The sequence below is a fragment of the Bufo bufo genome, chromosome 4 (assembly GCF_905171765.1).
Source record: "Bufo bufo chromosome 4, aBufBuf1.1, whole genome shotgun sequence".
NCBI lineage: Eukaryota > Metazoa > Chordata > Amphibia > Anura > Bufonidae > Bufo > Bufo bufo.
Window position 1 is genome coordinate 135,300,905 of NC_053392.1, and position 25,226 is coordinate 135,326,130.

Below are 25,226 nucleotides of genomic sequence, written 5' to 3' on the forward strand. Positions count from 1 at the left end.
ACAAATGAGCTGGTATCTGGTTAAGTATCAAGCCAATTAATTTATATCAATACTGCATATAAATAAAAATACACATTACCCAAGGGTCAAGTGATGTGCAGAATCTTGGGGCAGTCATTTTGCTTTATATACCCGACAACTCACTGCCCCTGCTCCGAATACTGAACGGGACGGCGCAGGTGTGAGATTTACACGACAGACAGGACCGGCAGGAGGAAACCAACGCTGCCTGGCCCTGTCAATCTAGTGTAGCAGGGCATGGCCAGAGGTAGGAGAACGGAGCCTCTAGGTGCAGGGGCAACGCCCCCCCTGCTCCTAGAGGCTAATTAGCATATTATAAAAGTTAGATTTCTGGCGTAACGTGGGCATAGATAAAAGTAGGAATAGACTAGTTAGGTTCAGCTGACATTAGCACATCTCTAATGTCAGCTAGTTTAATAGGGTTAATTCTGCTGACCAGAAACCCTTTAAATACTTTACGCCATTATTATGGTGTAAAAAATGTTGCAAATTATGGCACACACCAGTGGCAAAAGTTATAGCTGATGTCTACACCAGCCTGTAGCTGGCGTAGACTTCAATATCTGGTGCACAGCAGGGCAGAGATGCACCTGATTTGTTAATCAATTAGGCTTATCTCACTCCAGTGCAGGGAGATCAATACTGGTGTATGGATACGCCAGTCTTGATAAATGTCCCTCACTGTGATCAGTCAGTCCATAGTCTGGTGTAAACGCTGCCGTCAGTCCATAGTCTGGTGTAAACACTGCCGTCAGTCCATAGTCTGGTGTAAACACTGCCGTCAGTCCATAGTCTGGTGTAAACACTGCCGTCAGTCCATAGTCTGGTGTAAACACTGCCGTCAGTCCATAGTCTGGTGTAAACACTGCCGTCAGTCCATAGTCTGGTGTAAACACTGCCGTCAGTCCATAGTCTGGTGTAAACACTGCCGTCAGTCCATAGTCTGGTGTAAACACTGCCGTCAGTCCATAGTCTGGTGTAAACACTGCCGTCAGTCCATAGTCTGGTGTAAACACTGCCGTCAGTCCATAGTCTGGTGTAAACACTGCCGTCAGTACATAGACTGGTGTAAATGCTGCAGTCAGTCAGGATTTTGTGTGGGGTTAGGGAGCACAACGTGGAAGGGGAACTGAAAGTAGCACAGGTAACAGGCAGTGCTGAGAACTGGCATTATTTGTCAGGGTCTCTGTGGGTCAGGGGAGACATGATGTGGCCGTGCTATGTGAGAGGTGTTGGGAGACATAAAGAGTCTGGTGTCTGGCAGGAGGGGGTAGAAGGAACAGAAAGAGGTATCAGGAAACACAGCCTGTCAGAGGTCTGTGGGGACAAAGGGAACACACCAGTAGGGGTTAAGGGGGAAATAGTGGGCATCAGGGGCTCTTGACAGAAGTAGAGTGGCACATACAGAAACATAATTCCACTGAATCTGCTACTTAACATAGACATGCAGCAGCTTCAGGGGAACAGGGACCTCCCTCCCACAGTCACGTACCAAAAGCAGAAACGCATAGGAGGCCCTCACGCAGCCACTTCTGGTTGTAGGGAGGGATGGACTGCTGCAAACTTCCCTCCTCCTTCCATTTCTTCTTACTTGACAGCAGGACAATATCACAGGTCTCACCACCTCTGTCACGCCAACTGGCCACGGTAATTATCTCTTCTTTAAAACAGAAGAGGTAATTACAGTTTTCAGAGCGGGAGCCTGTCTCTCCTCATTACGGCCCAAAAACTGCGCTAGGAGTAAGTGGACCGCAACTCCTATTTCAGTATTAGTTCACTGGTATCTGCAGGTTCAGCAGGGACATCAGGCAGATTCTGCAGATCTGGTAGAGGTCCTTACATTCTCTGTCATGGTGGAGGCCCGACCCGTAATGGATGGCAAACATCCATTATGGCCTAGGGCCCCCAGTCACTGCAGGCCCCTTACCAATAACTATGGCAATAGATATAACCCTGGCTGTGGCTTTGTTACAGATTTTGCCCAGACAAACCATTGCAGTCTATGGTAGAAGTAATGTGGTGATCGCATGTTTAAGTCCCCTAGGGGAATGAAAATGTAAAAAGTTTTTAAATGTACTGTATGTAAAAACAAAATTCAAAATGCCTGATTTGAAATATGAAAGTAAACGATAAATAAATAAAGATGATTGGTATATATCCAAAAATTGGCAAACTATTAAAATATATTATATTTGCGGAACAGGTGCGGACCCATTCATTTTCACTGAGGCCGGAATGTGCAATTACGGACAAGAAAAGGCATTTTCTATGAGAGTGCCGGCGAAGTGCGGTCCACAAAATGCAGAACGCACATTGCCGGTGTCCGTGTTTTGCGGATCCGCAATTTGCGGACCTGCAAAACACATGCGGAAGTGTGAATGGACCCTTAATCACTGTATTTTGGTCATTTCGCCTCCACTAAAAAAATTTATAAAACGTTATCCAAAAGTCATACATATCCCAATCGTTTCAGTAAAAACTACAGCTCACCGCACAAAAAAATGAGCCCTCAAACGGCTCTGTAGACAGAAATATAAAAAGTTATAGGTGTCAGAATATGGCGATGAAGGCATATAAATTTGGTATAGCTGGAATCGTACTGACCCACAGAATAAATGCCATAAAAAAATAAAAATAAAAAAAGCAATGGCAGAATTGCATTTTTTCTACATTTCCACCCCCTTTAAAGAAAAAATTCCAAGTTCCTAATACACTGTATGATATATTAATGGGGTTGTCTGGGTTCAGAGCTGAACCCGGACATATACCTGTCTTCACCCAGGCAGCCCCTCTGAGATAAGCATCGGTGCACTTCATACTCCGATGCTCTCCCTTGCCCTGTGCTGAACCACGCAGGACATGGGCCTATTTCATTAGGTCTGGTCTCTGCAAGGCGGAGGCTTCCACCTAGCAGTGTTCCTGGTGACATCACCAGCACTAATGGACGGGCTTTAGCGCTGCCCTAGCTGTAAAACAGGCTAGGGTAGCGCTAAAGCCCGCCCATTAGTGCCGGTGACGTCACCGGGAACACTGCTAGTTGGAAATAAAAATGTTTTTTCAATACGTTGCCTCAATGTTTGAGCGCCACAGGTCCCAAATGTGAAGTGGGCTCTGTTCACAATCAGTCAAATGCATTTTAGTGGACCGCGCGATTTCTGTTGATAACTTAAGTTCAAACCATCCAATTTTTTGCATATGGGTAAAACATCAGATTCCACAAAGATCTTCCTCTCACAGAGAGCCCCGTGGAGTATCAAAGACCGCACCAATAGTGAAGTACTGTGGACACTATTCACATGCACTTGTATTTGTTATACTCACAAACGCCTGAGAAAATGCAGGCACATCGAACACACATAACCGTCTCGTGTGTCTCTCCCGTGAGAAATTCGCTCCAATAGTGAAGCTCTGCAAACAATTTGCCTATAAAAATTATTTACTATACTCACAAGCGTAAATAAATACAGTTGCAATAAAAAGTATGTGAACCCTTTGGAATGATATGGCTTTCTGCACAAATTGGTCATAAAATGTGATCTGATCTTCATCTAAGTCACAACAATAGACAATCGCAGTCTGCTTAAACTAATAACACACAAAGAATTAAATGTTACCATGTTTTTATTGAACACACCATGTAAATATTCACAGTGCAGGTGGAAAAAGTATGTGAACCCCTAGACTAATGACATCTCCAAGAGCTAATTGGAGTTAGGTGTCAGCCAACTGGAGTCCAATCAATGAGATGAGATTGGAGGTGTTGGTTACAGCTGCCCTGCCCTATAAAAAACACACACCAGTTCTGGTTTGCTTTTCACAAGAAGCATTGCATGATGTGAATAATGCCTTCCACAAAAGAGCTCTCAGAAGACCTACGATTAAGAATTGTTGACTTGCATAAAGCTGGAAAGGGTTATAAAAATATCTCCAAAAGCCTTGCTGTTCATCAGTCCACGGTAGGACAAATTGTCTATAAAAAGAGAAAGTTTAGCCCTGCTGCTACTCTCCCTAGGAGTGGCCGTCCTGTAAAGAAGACAACAAGAGTACAGTGCAGACTGCTCAATGAGGTGAAGAAGAATCCTAGAGTGTCAGCTAAAGACTTACAAAAGTCTCTGGCATATGCTAACATTCCTGTTAGCTAATCTACGATACGTAAAACACTAAACAAGAATGGATTTCATGGGAGGATACCACAGAGGAAGCCACTGATGTCCAAAAAAAACATTGCTGCACGTTTACAGTTTGCACAAGAGCACCTGGATGTTTCACAGCAGTACTGGCAAAATATTCTGTGGACAGATGAAACCAAAGTTGAGTTGTTTGGGGGCGGAGCCTGACTGCTCATGGAGGAAGACGTGTGAGTGTGGAGCTCCTCCGTAACAGTCCCTACAAACATCATAGAACTCGATCCTAGGAAGACAGACATGGTCTAATACGGCAGAGAACGCAAGACAGACATCCTGAGCGTTCATTCCAACCAAAAGACCAATCCAGATATGCACTAGTTTCTGCAACAGAAGACCGCTAGCCTGCAGTCGCAACTGACCAAAATGGCGCTGAAAGATCCGGCGGCAGCTGACAACGAGGAAGACGCGGAGCTGCGCAGCGGCGAGGAGAAAGAGTATGAAGAACCTGGCATGGTGGCCACTTCCAAAGCGTTTTTTTCAAGCATACCATCACACAAGCCCTGCGCCCAGTACTCACCGAGCTCTCAGAGATCAAGGCGGAGATCAAACAGGTGGGTGCGACGGTAGAGACTCTGGAAACCTCATTTGCAGCCATAGTTGACCACTCCACAGCAATGGAGGCGCGAACAACAGATCACCTCGGGCACATTAACAGAGCACTCACTTTAATTGAAGACCAGGAGAATAGGACTAGAAGACGCAACATCCGCATTAAAGGCCTGCCAGAATCTTGGTCAGCGGACTCACTAGGCAAAGTTGCCATTCAAATCTTCAGCGGCTTAGTGGGTGAAACTGAGGCCCAAAAGATCACTATAGAGAGAATCCATAGGTCCCTCAGACCCAAGCCGTCTCCCATAGATCCGCCTAGGGATGTAATATGCTTCCATATTAAAAGAAGCAAGAGAAAAAGCACCAGTGGTATACGCAGGGGTTGAATTAGCCTTATACCAAGATGTCGCACCATCTATACTGGCTAAACGGAGAATACTGAGACCTCTGCTGGAACCGCTCCGACAAAAGAACATTGTCTACTCCCGGCTTTACCCCTTCGGCTTAAAGAGGACCTTTCACCAGAATAAAACATCTAAACTAACTATACAGACATGTAGAACTGCGCCCAGGGATCCCCCTGCACTTACTGTTATCCCCGGGCGCCGCTCCGTTCGCCCGGTATAGCCTCCGGTATCTTCATAGTTAGGCTCCACCCAGGGGAACCTGACTGCGTCTCATTCTCCCATGCTGTAGCGCTGGCCAACCGCAGCGCTCAGCTCATAGCCTGAGAGAGAAAAAAGCCTCTCAGGCTATGAGCTGAGCGCTGCGATTGGCCAGCGCTACAGCATAGGAGAAAGAGACGCCGGCAGGTTCCCCTGGGTGGAGCCTAACTATGAAGATACCGGAGGCTATAACGGGAGAACGGAGCGGCGCCCAGGTATAATAGTAAGTGCAGGGAGATCCCTGGGCGCCGCTCTACATGTCTGTATACTTAGTTTAGATGTTTTATTCTGGTGAAAGGTCCTCTTTAAACATCCTGCGCAATGGCAGAAGGATCCGCATACACACGCCAGATGACCTAGATAAATCGTGGTCGTTACTAGGCCTAGAACCGATGAAGATTCCATCATGGATGCCTATATCGCACCTACCCACGCTACCGACCTCATCACCCTGGCAGCCAGTGACGAAGAATAAGAGGCAGCGCCCAGACCAACGTGCATCCCAAAGCACCAGAAAACCAACTTGAGAAAGGACTTGGTCTTGTCGGAGGCACCGCGTCCTATTGAGGCCATTTTCGATGGCCCAGTGAAGTACAGCCGTGCTCACTCATAATGCAGTTCTTCATTTGAACGTTGAGACTTATGTCTCCTGTTTCACACATTACCTAGTGAGAATTTAATAAGCTAGCTATATGTTTTACATGTTGTTTTAAGTGCTTGTTTAAAGTGCAAAATCATAAGCTGCGAGACCGACATAACCATTCCCCCCCCCCCTTAAACTGAGTCACGGAGTCGACTCATGAATGCCGACATAAGAGTCACCACCTGTGAGAACATGTGTGTTTTCCTTTAACTATATATCGGTCTTCTAACAAGTAGAGCCTCATTATATATCCTATTCTCATGTTTAAGGTATATATCTAAATGATCACCAGTTCTTCTGTCTATCACTGTTATCCACAATGATGTGACATGTATAACCCTCTTCAACCTGAGTCTTCGATTTTTTTACTGCTCTATTAATACTGGTCTCAACCCAACCTGTAACCGCCACTGGTGGGAGCCGGGGCCCGAGGTGACCCCCCCCCCCCACAAATCCAGACTGGACCATGACTGATCATTTGGGAATATAAGACAACTCAATAACTAAGATTACCCTATTGTTTACCACAGCCACCTGTACTGAGGCATGCGCCTTAATCTCCACAAGATGGGTAAAATAATGATTCACATCTAGTCCTGCTTCATGTGCAGGTTGGCTGTCGCTGCTCTTATATTTCCTTCACTCAACTCATATCACCGTTATGTGTGTTGATGTATGCTTACTGTCTTCTCATGCTTACTACAAAACTGTCTTCCCTCAACCCCCCCCTTGCCCTCTATAAAGACCGCTACAAACTGAAACAGAATCCTTGGGTGACCAAACCCCCCCCCCCCCCATAAGAATCCCCCCAGGTTGGATCATAACGATCCTTTAATAAACATATGGCGACTCACCACCAAAAACCCTCCCACCTATGATGAGGCATACACCTCAACGACCACAAGATGGGTAAAAAAAAGAAGTTCTCTCTTGGTTCTATTGCTTGTCTGTAATATTAAGATGATGCTTACATACTGTTAGTCAGGACAGATTGTTGTCTTTGCTCTTCTATAACCCCCACTCTTTTAAACTCCGCTACTTTATGAGTTGATTTGTGTTGATACTCATATTGGTGTGGATATTCAACTCATAGCTTTCTCTAATATCAAAACCTTTTAACCACACTTTTTCCTCCTACCTCTGACCCCTATCCCATCCTTCCCTCTACTACACCCACCCTTCTCTCTCACCCATTTAGGTGGTTGTTACGGATCTCTTCGCCACTCTCTGATATAAATGGAGACCATTTTTAGCACCTTTAACGTAAAGGGCCTAAACTCCCCCAACAAAAGGAGTCGTATAATCGCGCTACTCAAGAAATTGAAATCTCACATCATCTTCCTGCAAGAAACGCACTTTAAAACGAAACGCATTCCAAAGATGCCCAAATCACAATTTTCACAATGGTTCCATAGCTGCAATACCTCCTCGGCCACCAAAGAAGTAGCAATAGCCATACACAACTCGATCCCTTTCACATTTATAAAACTGAGATACACAAAGGGGGAGGTCGATTGAAAGGAATTCAAATGACCAAGGGAGATGGAGAAATGTACGGAAGCGCCAAACCAAGCTAGGAGTGGGTAGAAAATGTAGTATCTTGGTGGTAGCGTAGTACCAAATATAAAGTAAAATACGATAAAATAAATTAAAATAAAATAAGAGAAAAATAATAATAATGATAATAAAAGTGAACGGTAGATTATAAAGACCCATTAATTTCAATGGGTCCGCAAAAAACGCGGACAGCACACCGTGTGCTGTCCGCATCAGTATGTCCGTTTCGTTGCTCCGCAAAAAAGAAATAGTGCATGTTCTATTGTGCGGACAAGGATAGGCATTATTACAATGGATCCGCAAAAAAAACGTATCCGCAAAAAAAAAAACGGATGCCATACGGAACGTCATTCGTTTTTTGGGGGGATCCACAATTTGTGGACCGCAAAACACATACGGTCGTGTGTATGTAGCCTAAACGAAGCGCTACTAGGCACAGAGAAAAACCAGGCGCATATTAGAAAGCACCTTCAAGAATTCTTCCAGAATAATGAGTCCAAACAGACCCACCCAGCGTTGTTGTGGGAGTCACATAAAGCATACATTAGAGGTGTACTAATTGAATTGGGCTCTAGGACCAAGAAAGAGAGGCAGAAGGTAATAGATGACTTACTGGAACAGATAGCCAAAGTAGAAAGTTCTATCAAGCTTTCTTATTCTTAGGAAAAACGGGCAAATTTAGCAGCACTTAGGCAGCAACTTAAACATGTACTAGATCTAAGCCATGCCAAACAACATCTCTTTTTAAAACATAAGTTGTATGCACATGGGGACAAGGGAGGAAAGTTGATGTCCTCCCTGATTTAAAAAGTCAAGGGAAAGAACATTCATTAAAAAGATTAAGGGGAACCAGGGACAACAGTACACGCAGACAGACGACATAGCTAGAGCTTTCCACTCATTTTACACAGAACTCTATAACCTCCAGTCTAACCCCTCCCCCTCATCTCAAAAATTGATTCAGACTTTTCTAGATACCCTAGATTTACCCTCAATATCTGAATCTGAGTCGGACAGTCTTTTGGCGCCGGTTACATTATCAGAAATACAAACCATCATTAACCTCTTCCCACCAGGGAAAAGTCCTGGCCCAGATGGACTCCCGCTTCTGTATTACAAAAAATTTGGTGAAGTGTTGTCACACCAACTTGTATCTCTGTGCAACTCGTTGTTACAAGGAGGTAGGTTGTACCCCCAGACACTAGAGGCCCACATCACATTGATTCACAAAACGGGAAAAGACCCCCAGTCATGTGGGAATTATCGACCTATTTTGCTTTTGAATTTGGACTTAAAAATATGGGCCAAGCTGATAGCTAGACGCATCGCCCCCTTACTCCCGAAACTTATAGGAAGCGAACAGGCCGGATTTATTCAAGGAAGAGAGGGAAGGGATAACTCGTGCAGATTATTTCATGCCATACATATAGCACATAAGCGCAACCTGCCGTTAGCACTACTAGGGGTCGACGCGGAGAAGGCCTTCGACCGCGTAAATTGAGCCTTTATGGAAGACACACTCAAAGGGAACCTGTCATGTGGATATTTGATTATAATCTAACTAATTATATACAATCATTAACTACTAAAAAGTACCTTAGATGTATTCACTTACTGGTGTGACAGACGGTTACCTCATAATATACACACAAAGATGCTGCATGATGTCATTGAGTCCAGCGTTTTTTTTTATTCAGAGCTATAGCCACTCCCCTGCCCACCTGCTGCTGATTCATATGAAAAAAAACTGTCAATCAGCAGCAGGTAGGCGGGGAGAGGCAGGAGCTCATGAATATTCAGGAGTCATCATTATGAGCTGGAGCTTTTCAATACAAGATGTTGGCAGATTGACTGGGTCAATTAAAGAAAGTGACCCAGCATTTTGCTAACAGAATCAGTCACTTATTTATGTTGCCCTTAGTTAGGACACCATAAAACTGGTGACAGGTTCCCTTTAATAAATGTAATTTTCCCCCTAGCTTCATAACAGCCATCCTCTCACCCTACACAAAACCTTCAGCGAGAATAAAAATAAACGGTACATTATCCCCCTCCTTTGCGATCACAAACGGGACAAGACAGGGGTGCCCCCTGTCCCCATCCCTTTTTATCTTGGTAGTAGAAACACTATTACAGAACATACGGCAGAACCAATCCCTCAAGGGATTCACCATACGCCATATACAACTCAAATGCTTAGCCTTCGCAGACTACCTATTATTCCTTATCGCAAACCCAACTGCTGATCTCCCGATCCTCACCAAAATGCTAAATGATTATGGCCTTATGTCCAATTTTAAAGTAAACATATCAAAGTCTGAGATTCTTAACATTACTGTCCCCTCCAAAGAAATTCACCTAGCAAAATCATCATCTCACTTCCCATGGGTTTCCTCTTCACTGAAGTATCTAGGTATACAAATCCCAAACAAGCTATCGGATTTAAATGCCATGAATTTCTTCCCTCTGCTTTTAGAAGTCAAACAACTTCTGCACGATTATGATTTCCCTTTTATCTCCTGGATAGGCCGCAAGAACCTGCTCAAAATATTATATACCCTGGCAATGGTTCCAATGTACTTACCAACAAGCTTCTTTAGCTCTATCAGAGCTCTCTTCTCCAAATACTTATGGAAGGGTCGTAGGCCTAGGTTGCCATATACTCTCCTAATAAAACGAAGAGAACATGGACGACTAGTTCTCCCAGACATAGCAACATATTATAAGGCAGTCCACCTCAACAGATGGCTTGAACTACTAAAACCTAACAAAAACTAAGCACTAGATGAAATAGCTCAATACTCATTAAGTTCTCCGCTAATCAAAACACTTTGGTGGCCGATGGAGGGTGAGCTGAGACTAACAGACTTCGACCCACTTCTAAAAGGCACATGCAAGGTATGGCTGTCACTTAAAAACTCCCTAGCTCTTTCCCCTTCCCTGTTCTTACCCGCAAACCTAATTCCTAGAGCAGTCACTGGTCTAGATTCGCCATACTTAGAACTTTGGGAGAAACTCAAACATATCACAATAGCTGAGCTCTTCCCTTCAAACCAGATACCGTCTCAAAAAAAGCTGCTAGAGGTGTTACAGATCACCACCATGAACACTTTGCACTTTACACATTTCCAGAGAGTGGCGGAGAGATTCACCCAAAGGAAACTAGAAATACTTTATACCCTTCTTACATCTCCCTCGACTCCATCTAGACCTACCTTCATCACATCTTGGGAAAAAGAGCTAAATATTACTCTCAATGATGAGGAAGTGAAGGTAATTCTAAAGTCATCCCATGGCTTTTCCCCCTGTGTGCGCCTTCAAGAAAACCACTATAAGTTACTAACACGTTGGTACAGAACTCCAGAATTTCTATATATACACAACTTATCCCAACACAACAACTGTTGGCGCTGTGAGACGGGGGCTGGCTCCCTCTCCAACATCTGGTTTAATTGTCCACGAGTTGCCACCTTCTGGAGCCAGGTAGAACAGACCATTGAGACAATATGCTCCCCCTCCTTCTCTATTCAAATTGAACATATTGTCTTAGCAAGACCCAGCCTTACATTCCAACCATCCAAGCACAATTTAACTACCCATCTTATAGCAGCTGCAAAATCCCTTATCCCCTTGCATTGGTTGAGCAAGGAGCCAGACACATTTAGTGAATAGGTGAACAAAGTCAATCAAATTTACCAATTTGAAGAGATAACTAGTCTAAATAATAGACTCAAAGATAAATTCCACAGAGTCTGGTCTCCCTGGCTCAGATATCGGGACCAAACTACCCAATCTGCGTTAACTGCATGTGTATAAATAACACTAAAACCTACTTATGTACAATTGCATCCATGAGAAAGAAATGATGTCACCTTTTTCATGAGAGAGGACACCCCCCTTCCTTATACCTATATCCCTTTTTTCTTATCTTTGTGTTCCTTTTCACCTTTTTCCCCCTTCAATTTTTCTTATCTAATGTAGGCCTCATTATTACAGGCCGTTAAATTTATGTTTACTAAATTATCTGATAATTTCTAGCACTATGTCAGAAGTAACACTATGGAATTGTTCCTTATTGCTGACCTTTTTAGGACGACATTATGTGCAGTAACCTATACATTGTATTATTCTCTTATGACATTTGTTCTATACTACAATAGCTGATAAAAAAATAAAATAAAGAATTGATAAAAAAAGTTGAGTTGTTTGGAAGAAACACACAACACTATGTGTGGAGAAAAAGAGAACAGCAGACCAACATCAAAACCTCATCCCAACTGTGAAGTATGGTGGTGGGGGCATCATGGTTTGGGGCTGCTTTGCTGCGTCAGGGCCTGGACGGATTGCTATCATGGAAGGAAAAATGAATTCCCAAGTTTATCAAGACATTTTGCAGGAGAACTTAAGGCCACCACCTGTCCACCAGCTGAAGCTCAACAGAAGATGGGTGATGCAACAGGACGACGACCCAAAGCATAGAAGTAAATCAACAACAGAATGGCTTAAACAGTAAAAGTAAATACGCCTTCTGGAGTGGCCCAGTCAGAGTCCTGACCTCAACCCGATTGAGATGCTGTGCCATGACCTCAAGAAAGCGATTCACACCAGACATCCCAAGAATATTGCTGAACTGAAACAGTTCTGTAAAGAGGAATGGTCAAGAATTACTCCTGACCGTTGTGCACGTCTGATCTGCAACTACAGGAAACGTTTGGTTGAAGGTATTTCTGCCAAAGGAGGTTCAACCAGTTATTAAATCTAAGGGTTCACATTCTTTTTCCACCTGCACTGTGAATGTTTACATGGTGTGTTCAATAAAAACATGGTAACATTTAATTCTTTGTGTTATTAGTTTAAGCAGACTGCGATTGTCTATTGTTGTGACTTAGATGAAGATCAGATTACATTTTATGACCAATTTGTGCAGAAATCCATATCATCCCAAAGGGTTCACATACTTTTTCTTGCAACTGTATATGCACATAAAATGGGTAAAAAAGCCTTGTGCTCATGCCCGACACTGGTTTCGCTCCAATGCTTCATCGGGGGCTTGTACCTCAATAATTAGGAAAGGTCTTTAAATATCCTCCTATTCTCTCTCCCCCACTCTTACTTTTATATTAATCTATAATATACAGTACGCCTACATTATATATAAAACTAATCTAACTCCCCTAATATTTATGCAACTACCCTATCATTCCTTTTATAAAAACTACGCAAATATACATTTTCATTTACGGGAGATCCCATTCATAAACTCCCTTCCACACATCATCGACCTACACGCGTCCACGTGGTTCATGCTGACCAATCATCGAAGAACCTAACGTGAGACGCAGCCGTTTCTATTCATTCATTGCTCGCAACCAGGTACAGTGTAAAGAAAGGTGAGTTATCGTCAAATATGCCTCTTACTATATCGGGCACGGTATCACGTCAAACTCCACATTCAATTGTGGAATCTGATGTTTTACTCGTATGCAAAAAATTGGATGGTTTGAAACGCACTGCTAGGTGGAAGCCTCCGCCTCACAGTGTAAGTTTATAAACAAAAAAAGCCCTTGCCCTGCGTAATACAACGCAGGGCAAGGGAACGCATCGAGCATGAAATGCTCTGATTCTCATCTCAGAGGGGCCGCCTGGGTGAAGAAGGGCATATGTCCGGGTTCAGCTTTGAACCCGGACAACCCCTTTAAATGGTGCCATTAGAAAGTGAACCATGTCCTGCAAAAAAAACAAGCCCTCTTTCTGCTATGTGAAAATCAAAAAAGTTATGGCTTTTGAAAGGCAGAGAGTAAAAAACAAAAATGAAAAATTGTTTATGAAAGGAAGGGGTTAAAAAACAAATTGTGATCAGTGAATAATATTGAGACAGATGAAGTCAGAGTGTGTATGTTAAGGCTCCTTTACACTGATCAAGCATTGGCCAGATAATCGCTAACAAGCGTTCATACGAACGATCATTAGTAATTATCTGCTGGTGTAAAGGTGCTGCCAATTACCCAATAAATGAGCAAGCGCTTGTTCATCTGGTAATATGAACGTTTTTGTGGTGACCTAAATCATCATTTTTTCCTGCAGCAGATCGAGCCGTCTAAACAGCCTCTGCTGCCGGGAAATAATGATTCTGTATGGGGACGAACAACGGCATTAGCAATTGCTCCTCCACATACTGTGGAGAAGATTGCTGCATGTAAATGCAGTGGTCTCCTTTACTGACGAGCAGGCAATTGTCAGGAAGGAGCCTTTACCTAGAATACGTAAAACACTAACGGTAAAACGGATCCAACAGGCTGTTCCAGCTGGGTACAGCCTGTCGGATCCGTCCTTGCTGGACACAGCTGTGTGCTGCCGGCAATCTGTCCGGCCCATTTGACCATAATGGGGTCTGTAAAGAAAAAAAATGGGAGTGCGCAGGTGCACATCGCCATGGCTGCAAGCACAAAAGCAAAAACAATCACAATGCAACAGCATTCTAAAAACACAAATAATAAAGTAACGCTAATACTACGTTATAAATGTGAGATTCTTGGCAAATAAATTTTATATAATATTATTTGTGCCTGTCTACCAACGACAAGGCGATCTTATTAGGACAGGAACGTACACTAAATACTACCTCCACTGGTGCCATATTGGCCTCCATTGAATTCAGGCTCTACATGCTTGCTGAGCCAGAAACAGCAGTGTTCAGCGGTATTTGTCTGGCCGCCAGACCCCATTATAGTCAATGGGTCTGGATGGATTGCCAGCAGCGCACAGCTGCGCCTGGCAAGGACAGATCCACCGGACCAGCCTGCTGGATCTGTTTTTATGTTTAGTGTGAAACAGCCCTATGATGGTTTGTAGTATTTGGATCAGGTTGTTGGCTGTTTGGGGTATGATGCTGTTGAAAAGGAATATTGTCCTTTATCACAGGTCCAATCATCGGTTTTAGAAAGCTATAGTGTAATTGGTTTATGTAGCAAGATAACATCCAAAACACAAAAACAAGTCTGTATCAGGACGGCTGCTGAGAAGAAAAATAAATTATTTTTAATTTTCCTAGCCAAAGTTATGAGTTCTAGCAAATAAAGTTAATGTGCAAGAACCTGAGATGAGATGTAAAGTAGATTGAGCTGAAAAGTGGAAGATGTGGAGGAATCCATGTCTTGGCTGGTGATGAGGGCAGATTATTTTTGAATCCCACCTTATCTATACGTATAAATTCCTATCAACAACATGATATAGCCTTCATATTAATTTATCCCCCCAGCAATAGTCACATATGTGATTACATCTCTGACGTTATAAGGGAAGCTTAAACCATCACTAGCTTTTCAAAAAACCTTTGAGATTTCAGGCATATCAAAGGTTTTGATTGGTGGGGGTCAGAGCGCTGAGGACCCCCAAGACAGGCTCCATAGAGGAGGAGAGAGAGCGTGATATGTGTCCGCTTCTTTCCACTCGTTTCAGAGATCGATGGGGGTCTCAGCACTCTGGCTGCTACCGATCAAAACCTCTGTATGACAGCCAAAGTTTTTTGGAAAGTTAGTACTGCTTTAAAGAGGACTTCTCTTGTCTCCTGACATGTCTGTTTTAGGCTACTTTCACACTGGCGTTTTGGTTTCCGTTTGTGAGATCCGTTCAGGGCTCTCACAAGCAGTCCCAAACGGATCAGTTTTGCCCTAATGCATTCTGAATGGATAAGGATCCGCTCAGAATGCATCAGTTTGCCTCCGTTCCGTCTCCATTCCGATCTGGAGGCGGACACCAAAACGCTGCTTGCAGCATTTTGGTGCCCGCCTGACGATGCGGAGGCAGGGATCTGTCCTGACACACAGTGTAAGTCAATGGGGACGGATCCGTCTAAATTCACACAATATGGCACAATAGAAAACGGATCCGTTCAAGACGGATCAGTTTTGGCTATGTTACAGATAATACAAACTGATCCGTTCGGAACGGATGCATGCGGTTGTATTATCCGAACAGAAGAGTTTGTGCAGATCCATGACGGATCCGTACAAAACACGAGTGGGAAAGTAGCCTTAGTAAGTACTGTAATCTATATGTCACATAAAATGACAATTCTATTGTCATCTTTCTAGGTTGTGCCATTCCTCTGTTATTCCTAGTAAGTAGTAATAAGTCAGAGCAACTGAACTTGTATTTTCTCTTGAAGAGGTTTCCTTGGTCATCCAACTAGCTTTCTCAGTTAGAATTGAGAAGGCCAGTCATGACTAGCGAAACGTTTTCAAGAGCAAATACATGACGGGGATAAATGGCTATTGTCAGAAGTCCCATAGAAATAAATGGAGAGTGCACCGTGTAAGCGTGGCCACCACTCTATTTACTTCTATCGGACTGCTGGAAATAGCTGAGCCAGAGCTCGGTTTTTTTAGAACTCCCATAGAAATAAATGGAGGGTGGCTGCGCATGCGCGGCTGACCTCCGTTCACTTCAAAGTCCTGTTCTGGAGATAGGAGCGGGACTTCACAGACTCTATTATTCCTTCTAGAAGTTTATGAATAAAGGTTCAACTGTTACCAGTTGGGGGGGTGTCCCTGTTTAGTCTGACAGTGTCCAATCAATCCTGCCAATGTCAGACAGTGCGGGGACACCCCCAGACTGGTAACAAACAGTGCCTTTTTTCATAAACTTCTAGTCAGAATTATAGAGGAATGGTACAACACAGAATTATATGTTAGGACATGCTCCAGAATTGTTATAGACAGGGTGCTATGTCTCCTTTAAAGGACCAGCTGTGTATGAAGACATATTGGAAGTGCTCCATGGTATGGAGACTTGTAGGCAATGGTCCATGGAGCGAGTGCCATCTTAAGGAAGTGACTCCCTATGAGTTAAAAAAATTTAACACGCCTTGGGATATGACAAGAGAAAATAGCCCCCAAGGCGTGTTAAAAAGTCATACTTTGACTCATAGGGAGCCATTTCCACAAGGTGGCGCTAACGAGATGGTTCATTTTCCTTGCGACATGCCTCTTTGGCCAGAATTGTTATTGCATAGAGAATGCAAATTGTTACTAAAACCGACCCATCAGGAGAAATGACAAGTCCTCTTTAACTGCAATGTATCCGTAAATACCATCATGCATTAATATGGGTTATAAATGGTTGCTCTCTAAGAATAGGATTAACATACTAATTTCTCCTTTAGGTTGGAATCCATGGGATCCGGATTGAGTTCTTAAATGAGAAAGGGGTAAAACGCACAGCCACCTACCTACCAGAAGTAGCCAAGGAACAAGGTATGCTTACTGACTAATATGTATATATTTACCAGAACCAGGCTATATACAGTTGCAAGAAAAAGTATGTGAACCCTTTGGAATGCTATGGATTTCTGCACAAATTGGTCATAAAATGTGATCTGATCTTCATCTAAGTCACAACAATAGACAATCACAGTCTGCTTAAACTAATAACACACAAATAATTAAATGTTACCATGTTTTTATTGAACACACCATGTAAACGTTCACAGTGCAGGTGGAAAAAGTATGTGAACCCTTGGATTTAATAACTGGTTGACCCTCCTTTGGCAGCAATAACTTCAGCCAAACGTTTTCTGTAGTTGCAGATCAGACGTGCACAACGGTCAGGAGTAATTCTTGACCATTCCTCTTTACAGAACTGTTTCAGTTCAGCAATATTTTTGGGATGTCTGGTGTGAATCGCTTTCTTGAGGTCATGCCACAGCATCTCAATCGGGTTGAGGTCAGGACTCTGACTGGGCCACTCCAGAAGGCGTATTTTCTTCTGTTTAAGCCATTCTGTTGTTGATTCACTTCTATGCTTTGGGTCGTTGTCCTGTTGCAACACCCATCTTCTGTTGAGCTTCAGCTGGTGGACAGATGGCCTTAAGTTCTCCTGCAAAATGTCTTGATAAACTTGGGAATTCATTTTTTCCTTCGATGATGGCAATCCATCCAGGCCCTGATGCAGCAAAGCAGCCCCAAACCATGATGCCCCCACCACCATACTTCACAGTTGGGATGAGGTTTTGATGTTGGTGTGCTGTGCCTCCTTATCTCCACACACAGTATTGTGTGTTTCTTCCAAACAACTCAACTTTGGTTTCATCTGTCCACAGAATATTTTGCCAGTACTGCTGTGGAACATCTTGCTCTTGTGCAAACTGTAAACGTGCAGCAATGTTTTTTTTTACAGCAGTGGCTTCCTCTGTGGTATCCTCCCATGAAATCCATTCTTGTTTAGTGTTTTACGTATCGTAGATTCGCTAACAGGGATGTTAGCATATGCCAGAGACTTTTGTAAGTCTTTAGCTGAGCAGTCTGCGCTGTGCTCTTGCAGTCATCTTTACAGGATGGCCACTTCTAGGGAGAGTAGCAGCAGTGCTGAACTTTCTCCATTTATAGACAATTTGTCTTACTGTGGACTGATGAACAGCAAGGCTTTTGGAGATACGTTTATAACCCTTTACAGCTTTATGCAAGTAGATAATTCTTTAATCGTAGGTCTTCTGAGAGCTCTTTTGTGCGAGGCATCATTCTCATCAGGCAATGCTTCTTGTGAAAAGCAAACCCAGAACTGGTGTGTTTTTTTTTATAGGGCAGGGCAGCTGTAACCAACACCTCCAATCTCATCTCATTGATTGGACTCCAGTTGGCTGACACCTCACTCCAATTAGCTCTTAGTGATGTCATTAGTCTAGGGGTTCACATACTTTTTCCACCTGCACTGTGAATGTTTACATGGTGTGTTCAATAAAAACATGGTAACATTTAATTCTTTGTGTGTTATTAGTTTAAGCAGACTGCGATTGTCTATTGTTGTGACTTAGATGAAGATCAGATCACATTTTATGACCAATTTGTGCAGAAATCCATATCATTACAAAGGGTTCACATACTTTATCTTGCAACTGTACAAAGATACAGAGCCAAGCTTATGGGGGTTGTCTAACCTTACTAGCTAGGATATCCCACCAATGTTGGATAGGTATGCGTCCCAACTCTGGGACCCGCTCCTATCTCCAGAACAGGACCCTGAAGTGAACAGAGGGCAGCCGCGCATGTGCAGACACCCCCATTGACTTATATGGCAGTTCCGAAAAAAGCTGAGCTCTGGCTCAGTTATTTCCAGCAGTCCCATAGAAGTAAATGGAGTGGTGGCCATGCTTACACGGTGCACTCTCCATTCATTTATATGGGACTTATGAAAATAGCTGAGCGCGCTTGCTTGGCTATTTTCAGAACTCCCATAGAAATTAATGGAGAGTGCATCGGGCATGCATGGTGTGCTCTCCTTCACTTATGGGGGCCCCTTCTGGAGATAGGTATGGGTCCTACAGGTGGGACCTGCACCTATTTGACCTAGAGATATGCCACCAAATCTGAGATGATAAAACCCCTTTAATACATAGATACAGTACCAGAACCAAGCTTAATACATAGATAACGTAACAGAACCAAGCTTAATACATAGATACTGTAACAGAACCAAGCTTAATACATATTGTAGATATTTTAACAGAACCAAGCTTAATACATAGATAAGGTAACAGAACCAATTTTACGGTTCAATCATTATTTTATTAAAGCGTATAAATGAGCAATGTATAAATATATCCAATATGTATACATAAACATGAAAATTACAAAAGTCAAAAACTGGTCATACAAATAAGTCTGAGGTAGTAGTACATTCTATAATTAGCAGAACATAACAATATCTTCAAGTAACAAGCCCGTGGGGACTTCTGGAAATGAATCTAAGAGCACACATGATATATGTTCTCTAAATTCCAGACCACAGAACCAATTTTAATACATAGATACCATAACAGGCTGGGTTCACACGGGCGTTGCGGGAAAAGATTCGGGTGCGTTGCGGGAACATGCACGATTTTTCCGCGCGAGTGCAAAGCGTTTTAATGCGTTTTGCACGCGCGTGAGAAAAATCGGCATGTTTGGTACCCGAACCCGGACTTCTTCACAGAAGTTCGGGTTTGGGTTAGGTGTTCTGTAGATTTTATTATTTTCCCTTATAACATGGCTATAAGGGAAATAGTAGCATTCTTCATACAGAATGCTAGGTAAAATAGTGATGGAGGGGTTAAAAAAATAAAAAAATGTAACTCGCCTTAATCCACTTGTTCGCGCAGCCCGGCTTCTCTTCTTTCTTCTTTTTTGAGGAAAAGGAACTGTGGTGACGTCACTGTGCTCATCACATGATCTGTCACCATGGTGATGGATCATGTGATGAGTGCAGTGACGTCAGCACAGGTCCTTTTCCTCCTGGACAGCAAAGAAGAAGACAGAAGAGAAGCCGGGCTGCGCGAACAAGTGGATGAGGTGAGTTAAAGAGGACCTTTCATCGGTCCAAACATTGTGAACTAAGTGTCATGATATATACAGCGGCGCCCAGGGATCCCACTACACTTACTATTATCCCTGGGCGCCGCTCCGTTCTCCTGCTATTCCCTCCGGTATCTTCGGTCACTTGGTTATAGTAGGCGGAGAGTGAGATTTAGGGTCTCCTCCTACTATAGGTAATACCAAGTCCCCGAACATACCGGAGGACATAACTGGAGAACGGAGCGGCGCCCAGGGATAATAGTAAGTGCAGTGAGATCCCTGGGCGCCGCTGTACAGATCATGATACTTAGTTCACAATGTTTGGACCGATGAAAGGTCCTCTTTAAAAAAAAAATATATATTTTTTTAACCCATCCAGCCCTATTTTACTAAGCATTCTGTATTCAGAATGCTATTCTTTTCCCTTATAACCATGTTATAAGGGAAAATAATAATGATCGGGTCCCCATCCCGATCATCTCCTAGCAACCGTGCGTAAAAATCGCACTGCATCCGCACTTGCTTGTGGATGCTTGCGATTTTCATGCAGCCCCATTCACTTTTATGGGGCCTGCGTTGTGTGAAAAACGCACAAAATAGAGCATGCTGCGATTTTCACGCAACGCACAAGTGTTGCGTGAAAATCACCACTCATGTGCACAGTCCCATAGAAATGAATGGGTCCGGCTTCAGTGAGGTGAACGCATTGCACCCGCGTGGACATTTCGCCCGTGTGAAAGGGGCCTAATACATAGATACCGTAACAGAACCAAGCTCAATACATATTGTAGATATTTTACCAGAACCAAGCTTAATACATAGATACCATAACAGAACCAAGCATAATACATAGATACCATAACAGAACCAAGCTTAATACATAGATACCATAACAGAACCAAGCTTAATACATAGATACCGTAACAGAACCAAGCTTAATACATAGATATGGTACCAGAACCAAGCTTAATACATAGATATGGTACCAGAACCAAGCTTAATACATAGATATGGTACCAGAACCAAGTTTAATACATAGATATGGTACCAGAACCAAGCTTAATACATAGATATGGTACCAGAACCAAGCTTAATACATAGATATGGTACCAGAACCAAGCCTAATACATAGATACCTTAACAGAACCAAGCTTAATACATAGATACCTTAACAGAACCAAGCTTAATACATAGATACCTTAACAGAACCAAGACTGATACATAGATACTGTAACAGAACCAAGCTTAATACATAGATACCTTAACAGAACCAAGCTTAATACATAGATACCTTAACAGAACCAAGCTTAATACAAAGATACCTTAACAGAACCAAGCTTAATACATAGATACCTTAACAGAACCAAGCTTAATACATAGATACCTTAACAGAACCAAGACTGATACATAGATACTGTAACAGAACCAAGCTTAATACATAGATACCTTAACAGAACCAAGCTTAATACATAGATACCTTAACAGAACCAAGCTTAATACATAGATACCTTAACAGAACCAAGCTTAATACATAGATACCTTAACAGAACCAAGCTTAATACAAAGATACCTTAACAGAACCAAGCTTAATACATAGATACCTTAACAGAACCAAGCTTAATACAAAGATACCTTAACAGAACCAAGCTTAATACAAAGATACCTTAACAGAACCAAGCTTAATACATAGATACCTTAACAGAACCAAGCTTAATACATAGATACCTTAACAGAACCAAGCTTAATACATAGATACCTTAACAGAACCAAGCTTAATACATAGATACCTTAACAGAACCAAGCTTAATACAAAGATACCTTAACAGAACCAAGCTTAATACATAGATACCTTAACAGAACCAAGCTTAATACAAAGATACCTTAACAGAACCAAGCTTAATACAAAGATACCTTAACAGAACCAAGCTTAATACATAGATACCTTAACAGAACCAAGCTTAATACATAGATACCTTAACAGAACCAAGCTTAATACATAGATAAATTCAGAAGTGTAGATAGGCACAACCAAATATCCGGGTCATTTGGAAACACAATGGTTTATTACACATCTAGTACAATATATTAAAAAAATCCAATATCGTTCGCCTATATGCGATATAAAACAAGGAGATGTAAATTAAAAGGTTACTCAATAAAATCACAATACAATAAAATCATATGCAATGACATAGGATGGACACATATAGATGACAATACAATATAATACGTGGATGACGGATATAGGTATTATAGATTGAATCTTGTTATTTATCCTTCCAAGGAAAAACAGTAGGTTGATTGTATACTGTGCGTCCTAACACTGACATGTTTAGTGTATTCACCAAGAGTTCATAGGGTAGGAATGCTGTGTATATTGTCACTCATCCACTCTATAATTGCCCCAAATCTCTGCAAAATGTTCTTTCAAAATATCGACATAGAACAGGGTACTCACGGTTATGGTAACCAAACTGCGGATGGAGTTGCACGCTGTGTGGCGTCCCACCTGTGTTCAGCGTGATCGTCGTTGCTAATGCAGTAAATCTCGTGAGTTATCACGAGAATTGGAGTGTTCACCCTGTTGAACTTGCCGGCTTTCAGTTCCGGGGTATATAGATCCGTAGTCAGCTGTTCCTTGTAGCTGATCAAGCTTGTGAGCAAAAGTTTTGTAGATAGGATCCTGTTTGTTGTTTCAATTGCGCATATCTGTTCTTTTCTTCCGAAAAACACTTGGGTACTTTATAAATAGTTCGTTCAAACCAAACGCGTTTCGGAGTATATATCATTTCTTACTCCTTCTTCAGTGGTAACTCAACTATGAACAGACGTACCCTTATATACCTTATCTTTAATTGAAGTTGAAGTCATCCTAAATATATGGAACTGGATTGTTGTACCAAACAAAACGGCATACCAACACTTCATTTACTTCACATAGAATACCATATGTTCAGATGAATGCATAATCTTATATTTCAATAGCATAATAATCACCTAGAACAACTAAACACATATTTGGGGACATTTTCGCACAAAAAACGCATGTAACTTAGCATTGCGGTTTTGATGCGTCTTCAATGCGTTTTTTGGTCCCACATGCGTTTTTTGCTTATTTGTTTCCAGAGACACAAATACATTCAATCCCATATTTCTGATTAGTATTTTCTCATTGCTGCTGACAGGTATTTGGCAAAATGTGATTTTGTAGTTGAATACATCCAGATCTGGAAGCAGACATATATATTGGTATAGTGCCTACTCCAAATTCAACTGTTATGTCTGATGCTATATATGCAAACATTGCAATTATAATGCATTTTCGTCTTACATATGGATGCACTAATACACACACTCGCCACACATATCGATGCACTAATACACACACTCGCCACATATATGGATGCACTAATACACACACTCGCCACACATATGGATGCACTAATACACACACTCGCCACACATATCGATGCACTAATACACACACTCGCCACACATATGGATGCACTAATATAAACACTCGCCACACATATGGATGCACTAATACACACACTCGCCACACATATGGATGCACTAATACACACACTCGCCACATATATGGATGCACTAATACACACACTCGCCACATATATGGATGCACTAATACACACACTCGCCACACATATGGATGCACTAATATAAACACTCGCCACACATATGGATGCACTAATACACACACTCGCCACATATATAGATGCACTAATACACACACTCGCCACACATATGGATGCACTAATATAAACACTCGCCACACATATGGATGCACTAATACACACACTCGCCACATATATAGATGCACTAATACACACACTCGCCACACATATGGATGCACTAATATAAACACTCGCCACACATATGGATGCGCTAATATACACACTCACCACACACAAGGACTTAGTTATACACACATGGACTCAGTTATAAACACACTCGCCACACACATGGACTCACTCATAAATGTGTTCACCACATAGACATAGGACACAATCCACAAGTGGATATACACACATATGTAGAGTAATATATTCACACAGTGTATGTATATAATGTATATGTGTATGTGTGTGTGTGTGTTTTTATATATATATATATATATATATATATATTCACACACACACCAAGAGACTCCACAGCACTCCATGGCATCAAGTAAAAAAAAATACTTTTTTCACCCATATCAGTGTAACGTTTCAGTCCTCTTGCAGAAGAACCTTTCTCAAGCAAAGTTATTCTGAAAGTGACTGTGTTTATACAGCTTTACAACAGTATTGTCCTCACTAGCCAATGAATACAAAATCACCATATAATATCTACATGATTATATCAATTCATACATGATATAGACCGAATTATAACTAAAAAACATAATATACATGATTCTTAACAAAATTGTGATATACATGTATTGTACATAAAACCTTCCATAATCTATAATTGGTAATTATGTAAAATTAATTGGCCTGTACAGCAGATCGTACTGCCTAAACAACTATCTGCTGCCCAGATTATTGACTTTCTATGGAGATTGCTGTATCCATTGCTTGTCCCCATACAGTGGACGTGATTGCTGCATTTAAATGCGGCCCTCATCTCCGCTGATGATCTGACGGTGATTGGGAGTGTCTGTCTTGCCTGCCAGACAATCGGTCTGTGTGAAAGGGCCTTTAGGCAACTTTCACACTTGCACTTTCCCTTTCCGCTATTGAGATCAGTCATAGGTAAAATGCTTTCGTTTTGTCCCCATTCATTGTCACTGAACAAAATGGAATGCACCAGAATGCATTCTGTTCCGTTTGGTTGTGTCCCCATCGCGGACAGAATAACGCTGCAAGCAGTGTTTTTCTGTCCGCGATGTGGTGCGGAGCAAGACGGATTCATCCTTACTCACAATGTTAGTCAATGGGGACAGATCCGTTTTCTCTGACAAAATAGAAAACGGATCCGTCCCCCATTGACTTTCAATGGTGTTGATGACAGATACGTCTTGGCTATTTTAAAGATAATACAACCGTTCAGAACGGAAGCTGGTGTGAAAGAAGCCTTAGTCTGCAGAGAAATGTGGAGGGCATACAGTACGGTTGTCACTCGGCCCAAATAGGTTCTGCCCCCTCTCCTTCCTGATTCGTCCCTCTCTCTTCTCCTGCACACTCCATTGCTCCCCTGCTCTATCCAGTGGGGAAGGATGGGTCCAAGCAGGAGGTTGTTGGGTCCACACAGTGGACATAAAAAAAACGGCTGC

The 25,226-nt window shown here is 42.3% G+C and overlaps 1 protein-coding gene across 1 annotated transcript in view; it reads left to right on the top strand.

The window, feature by feature from the left end:
• Positions 1-25,226, top strand: part of AMMECR1L (AMMECR1 like) — a 69,806-nt gene that overhangs the window by 38,874 nt on the left and 5,706 nt on the right. The window contains exon 5 of the mRNA XM_040427986.1: positions 16,786-16,876. Coding sequence (XP_040283920.1) covers positions 16,786-16,876 — 91 coding nt within the window. The remainder of the gene's footprint in view (positions 1-16,785; positions 16,877-25,226) is intronic.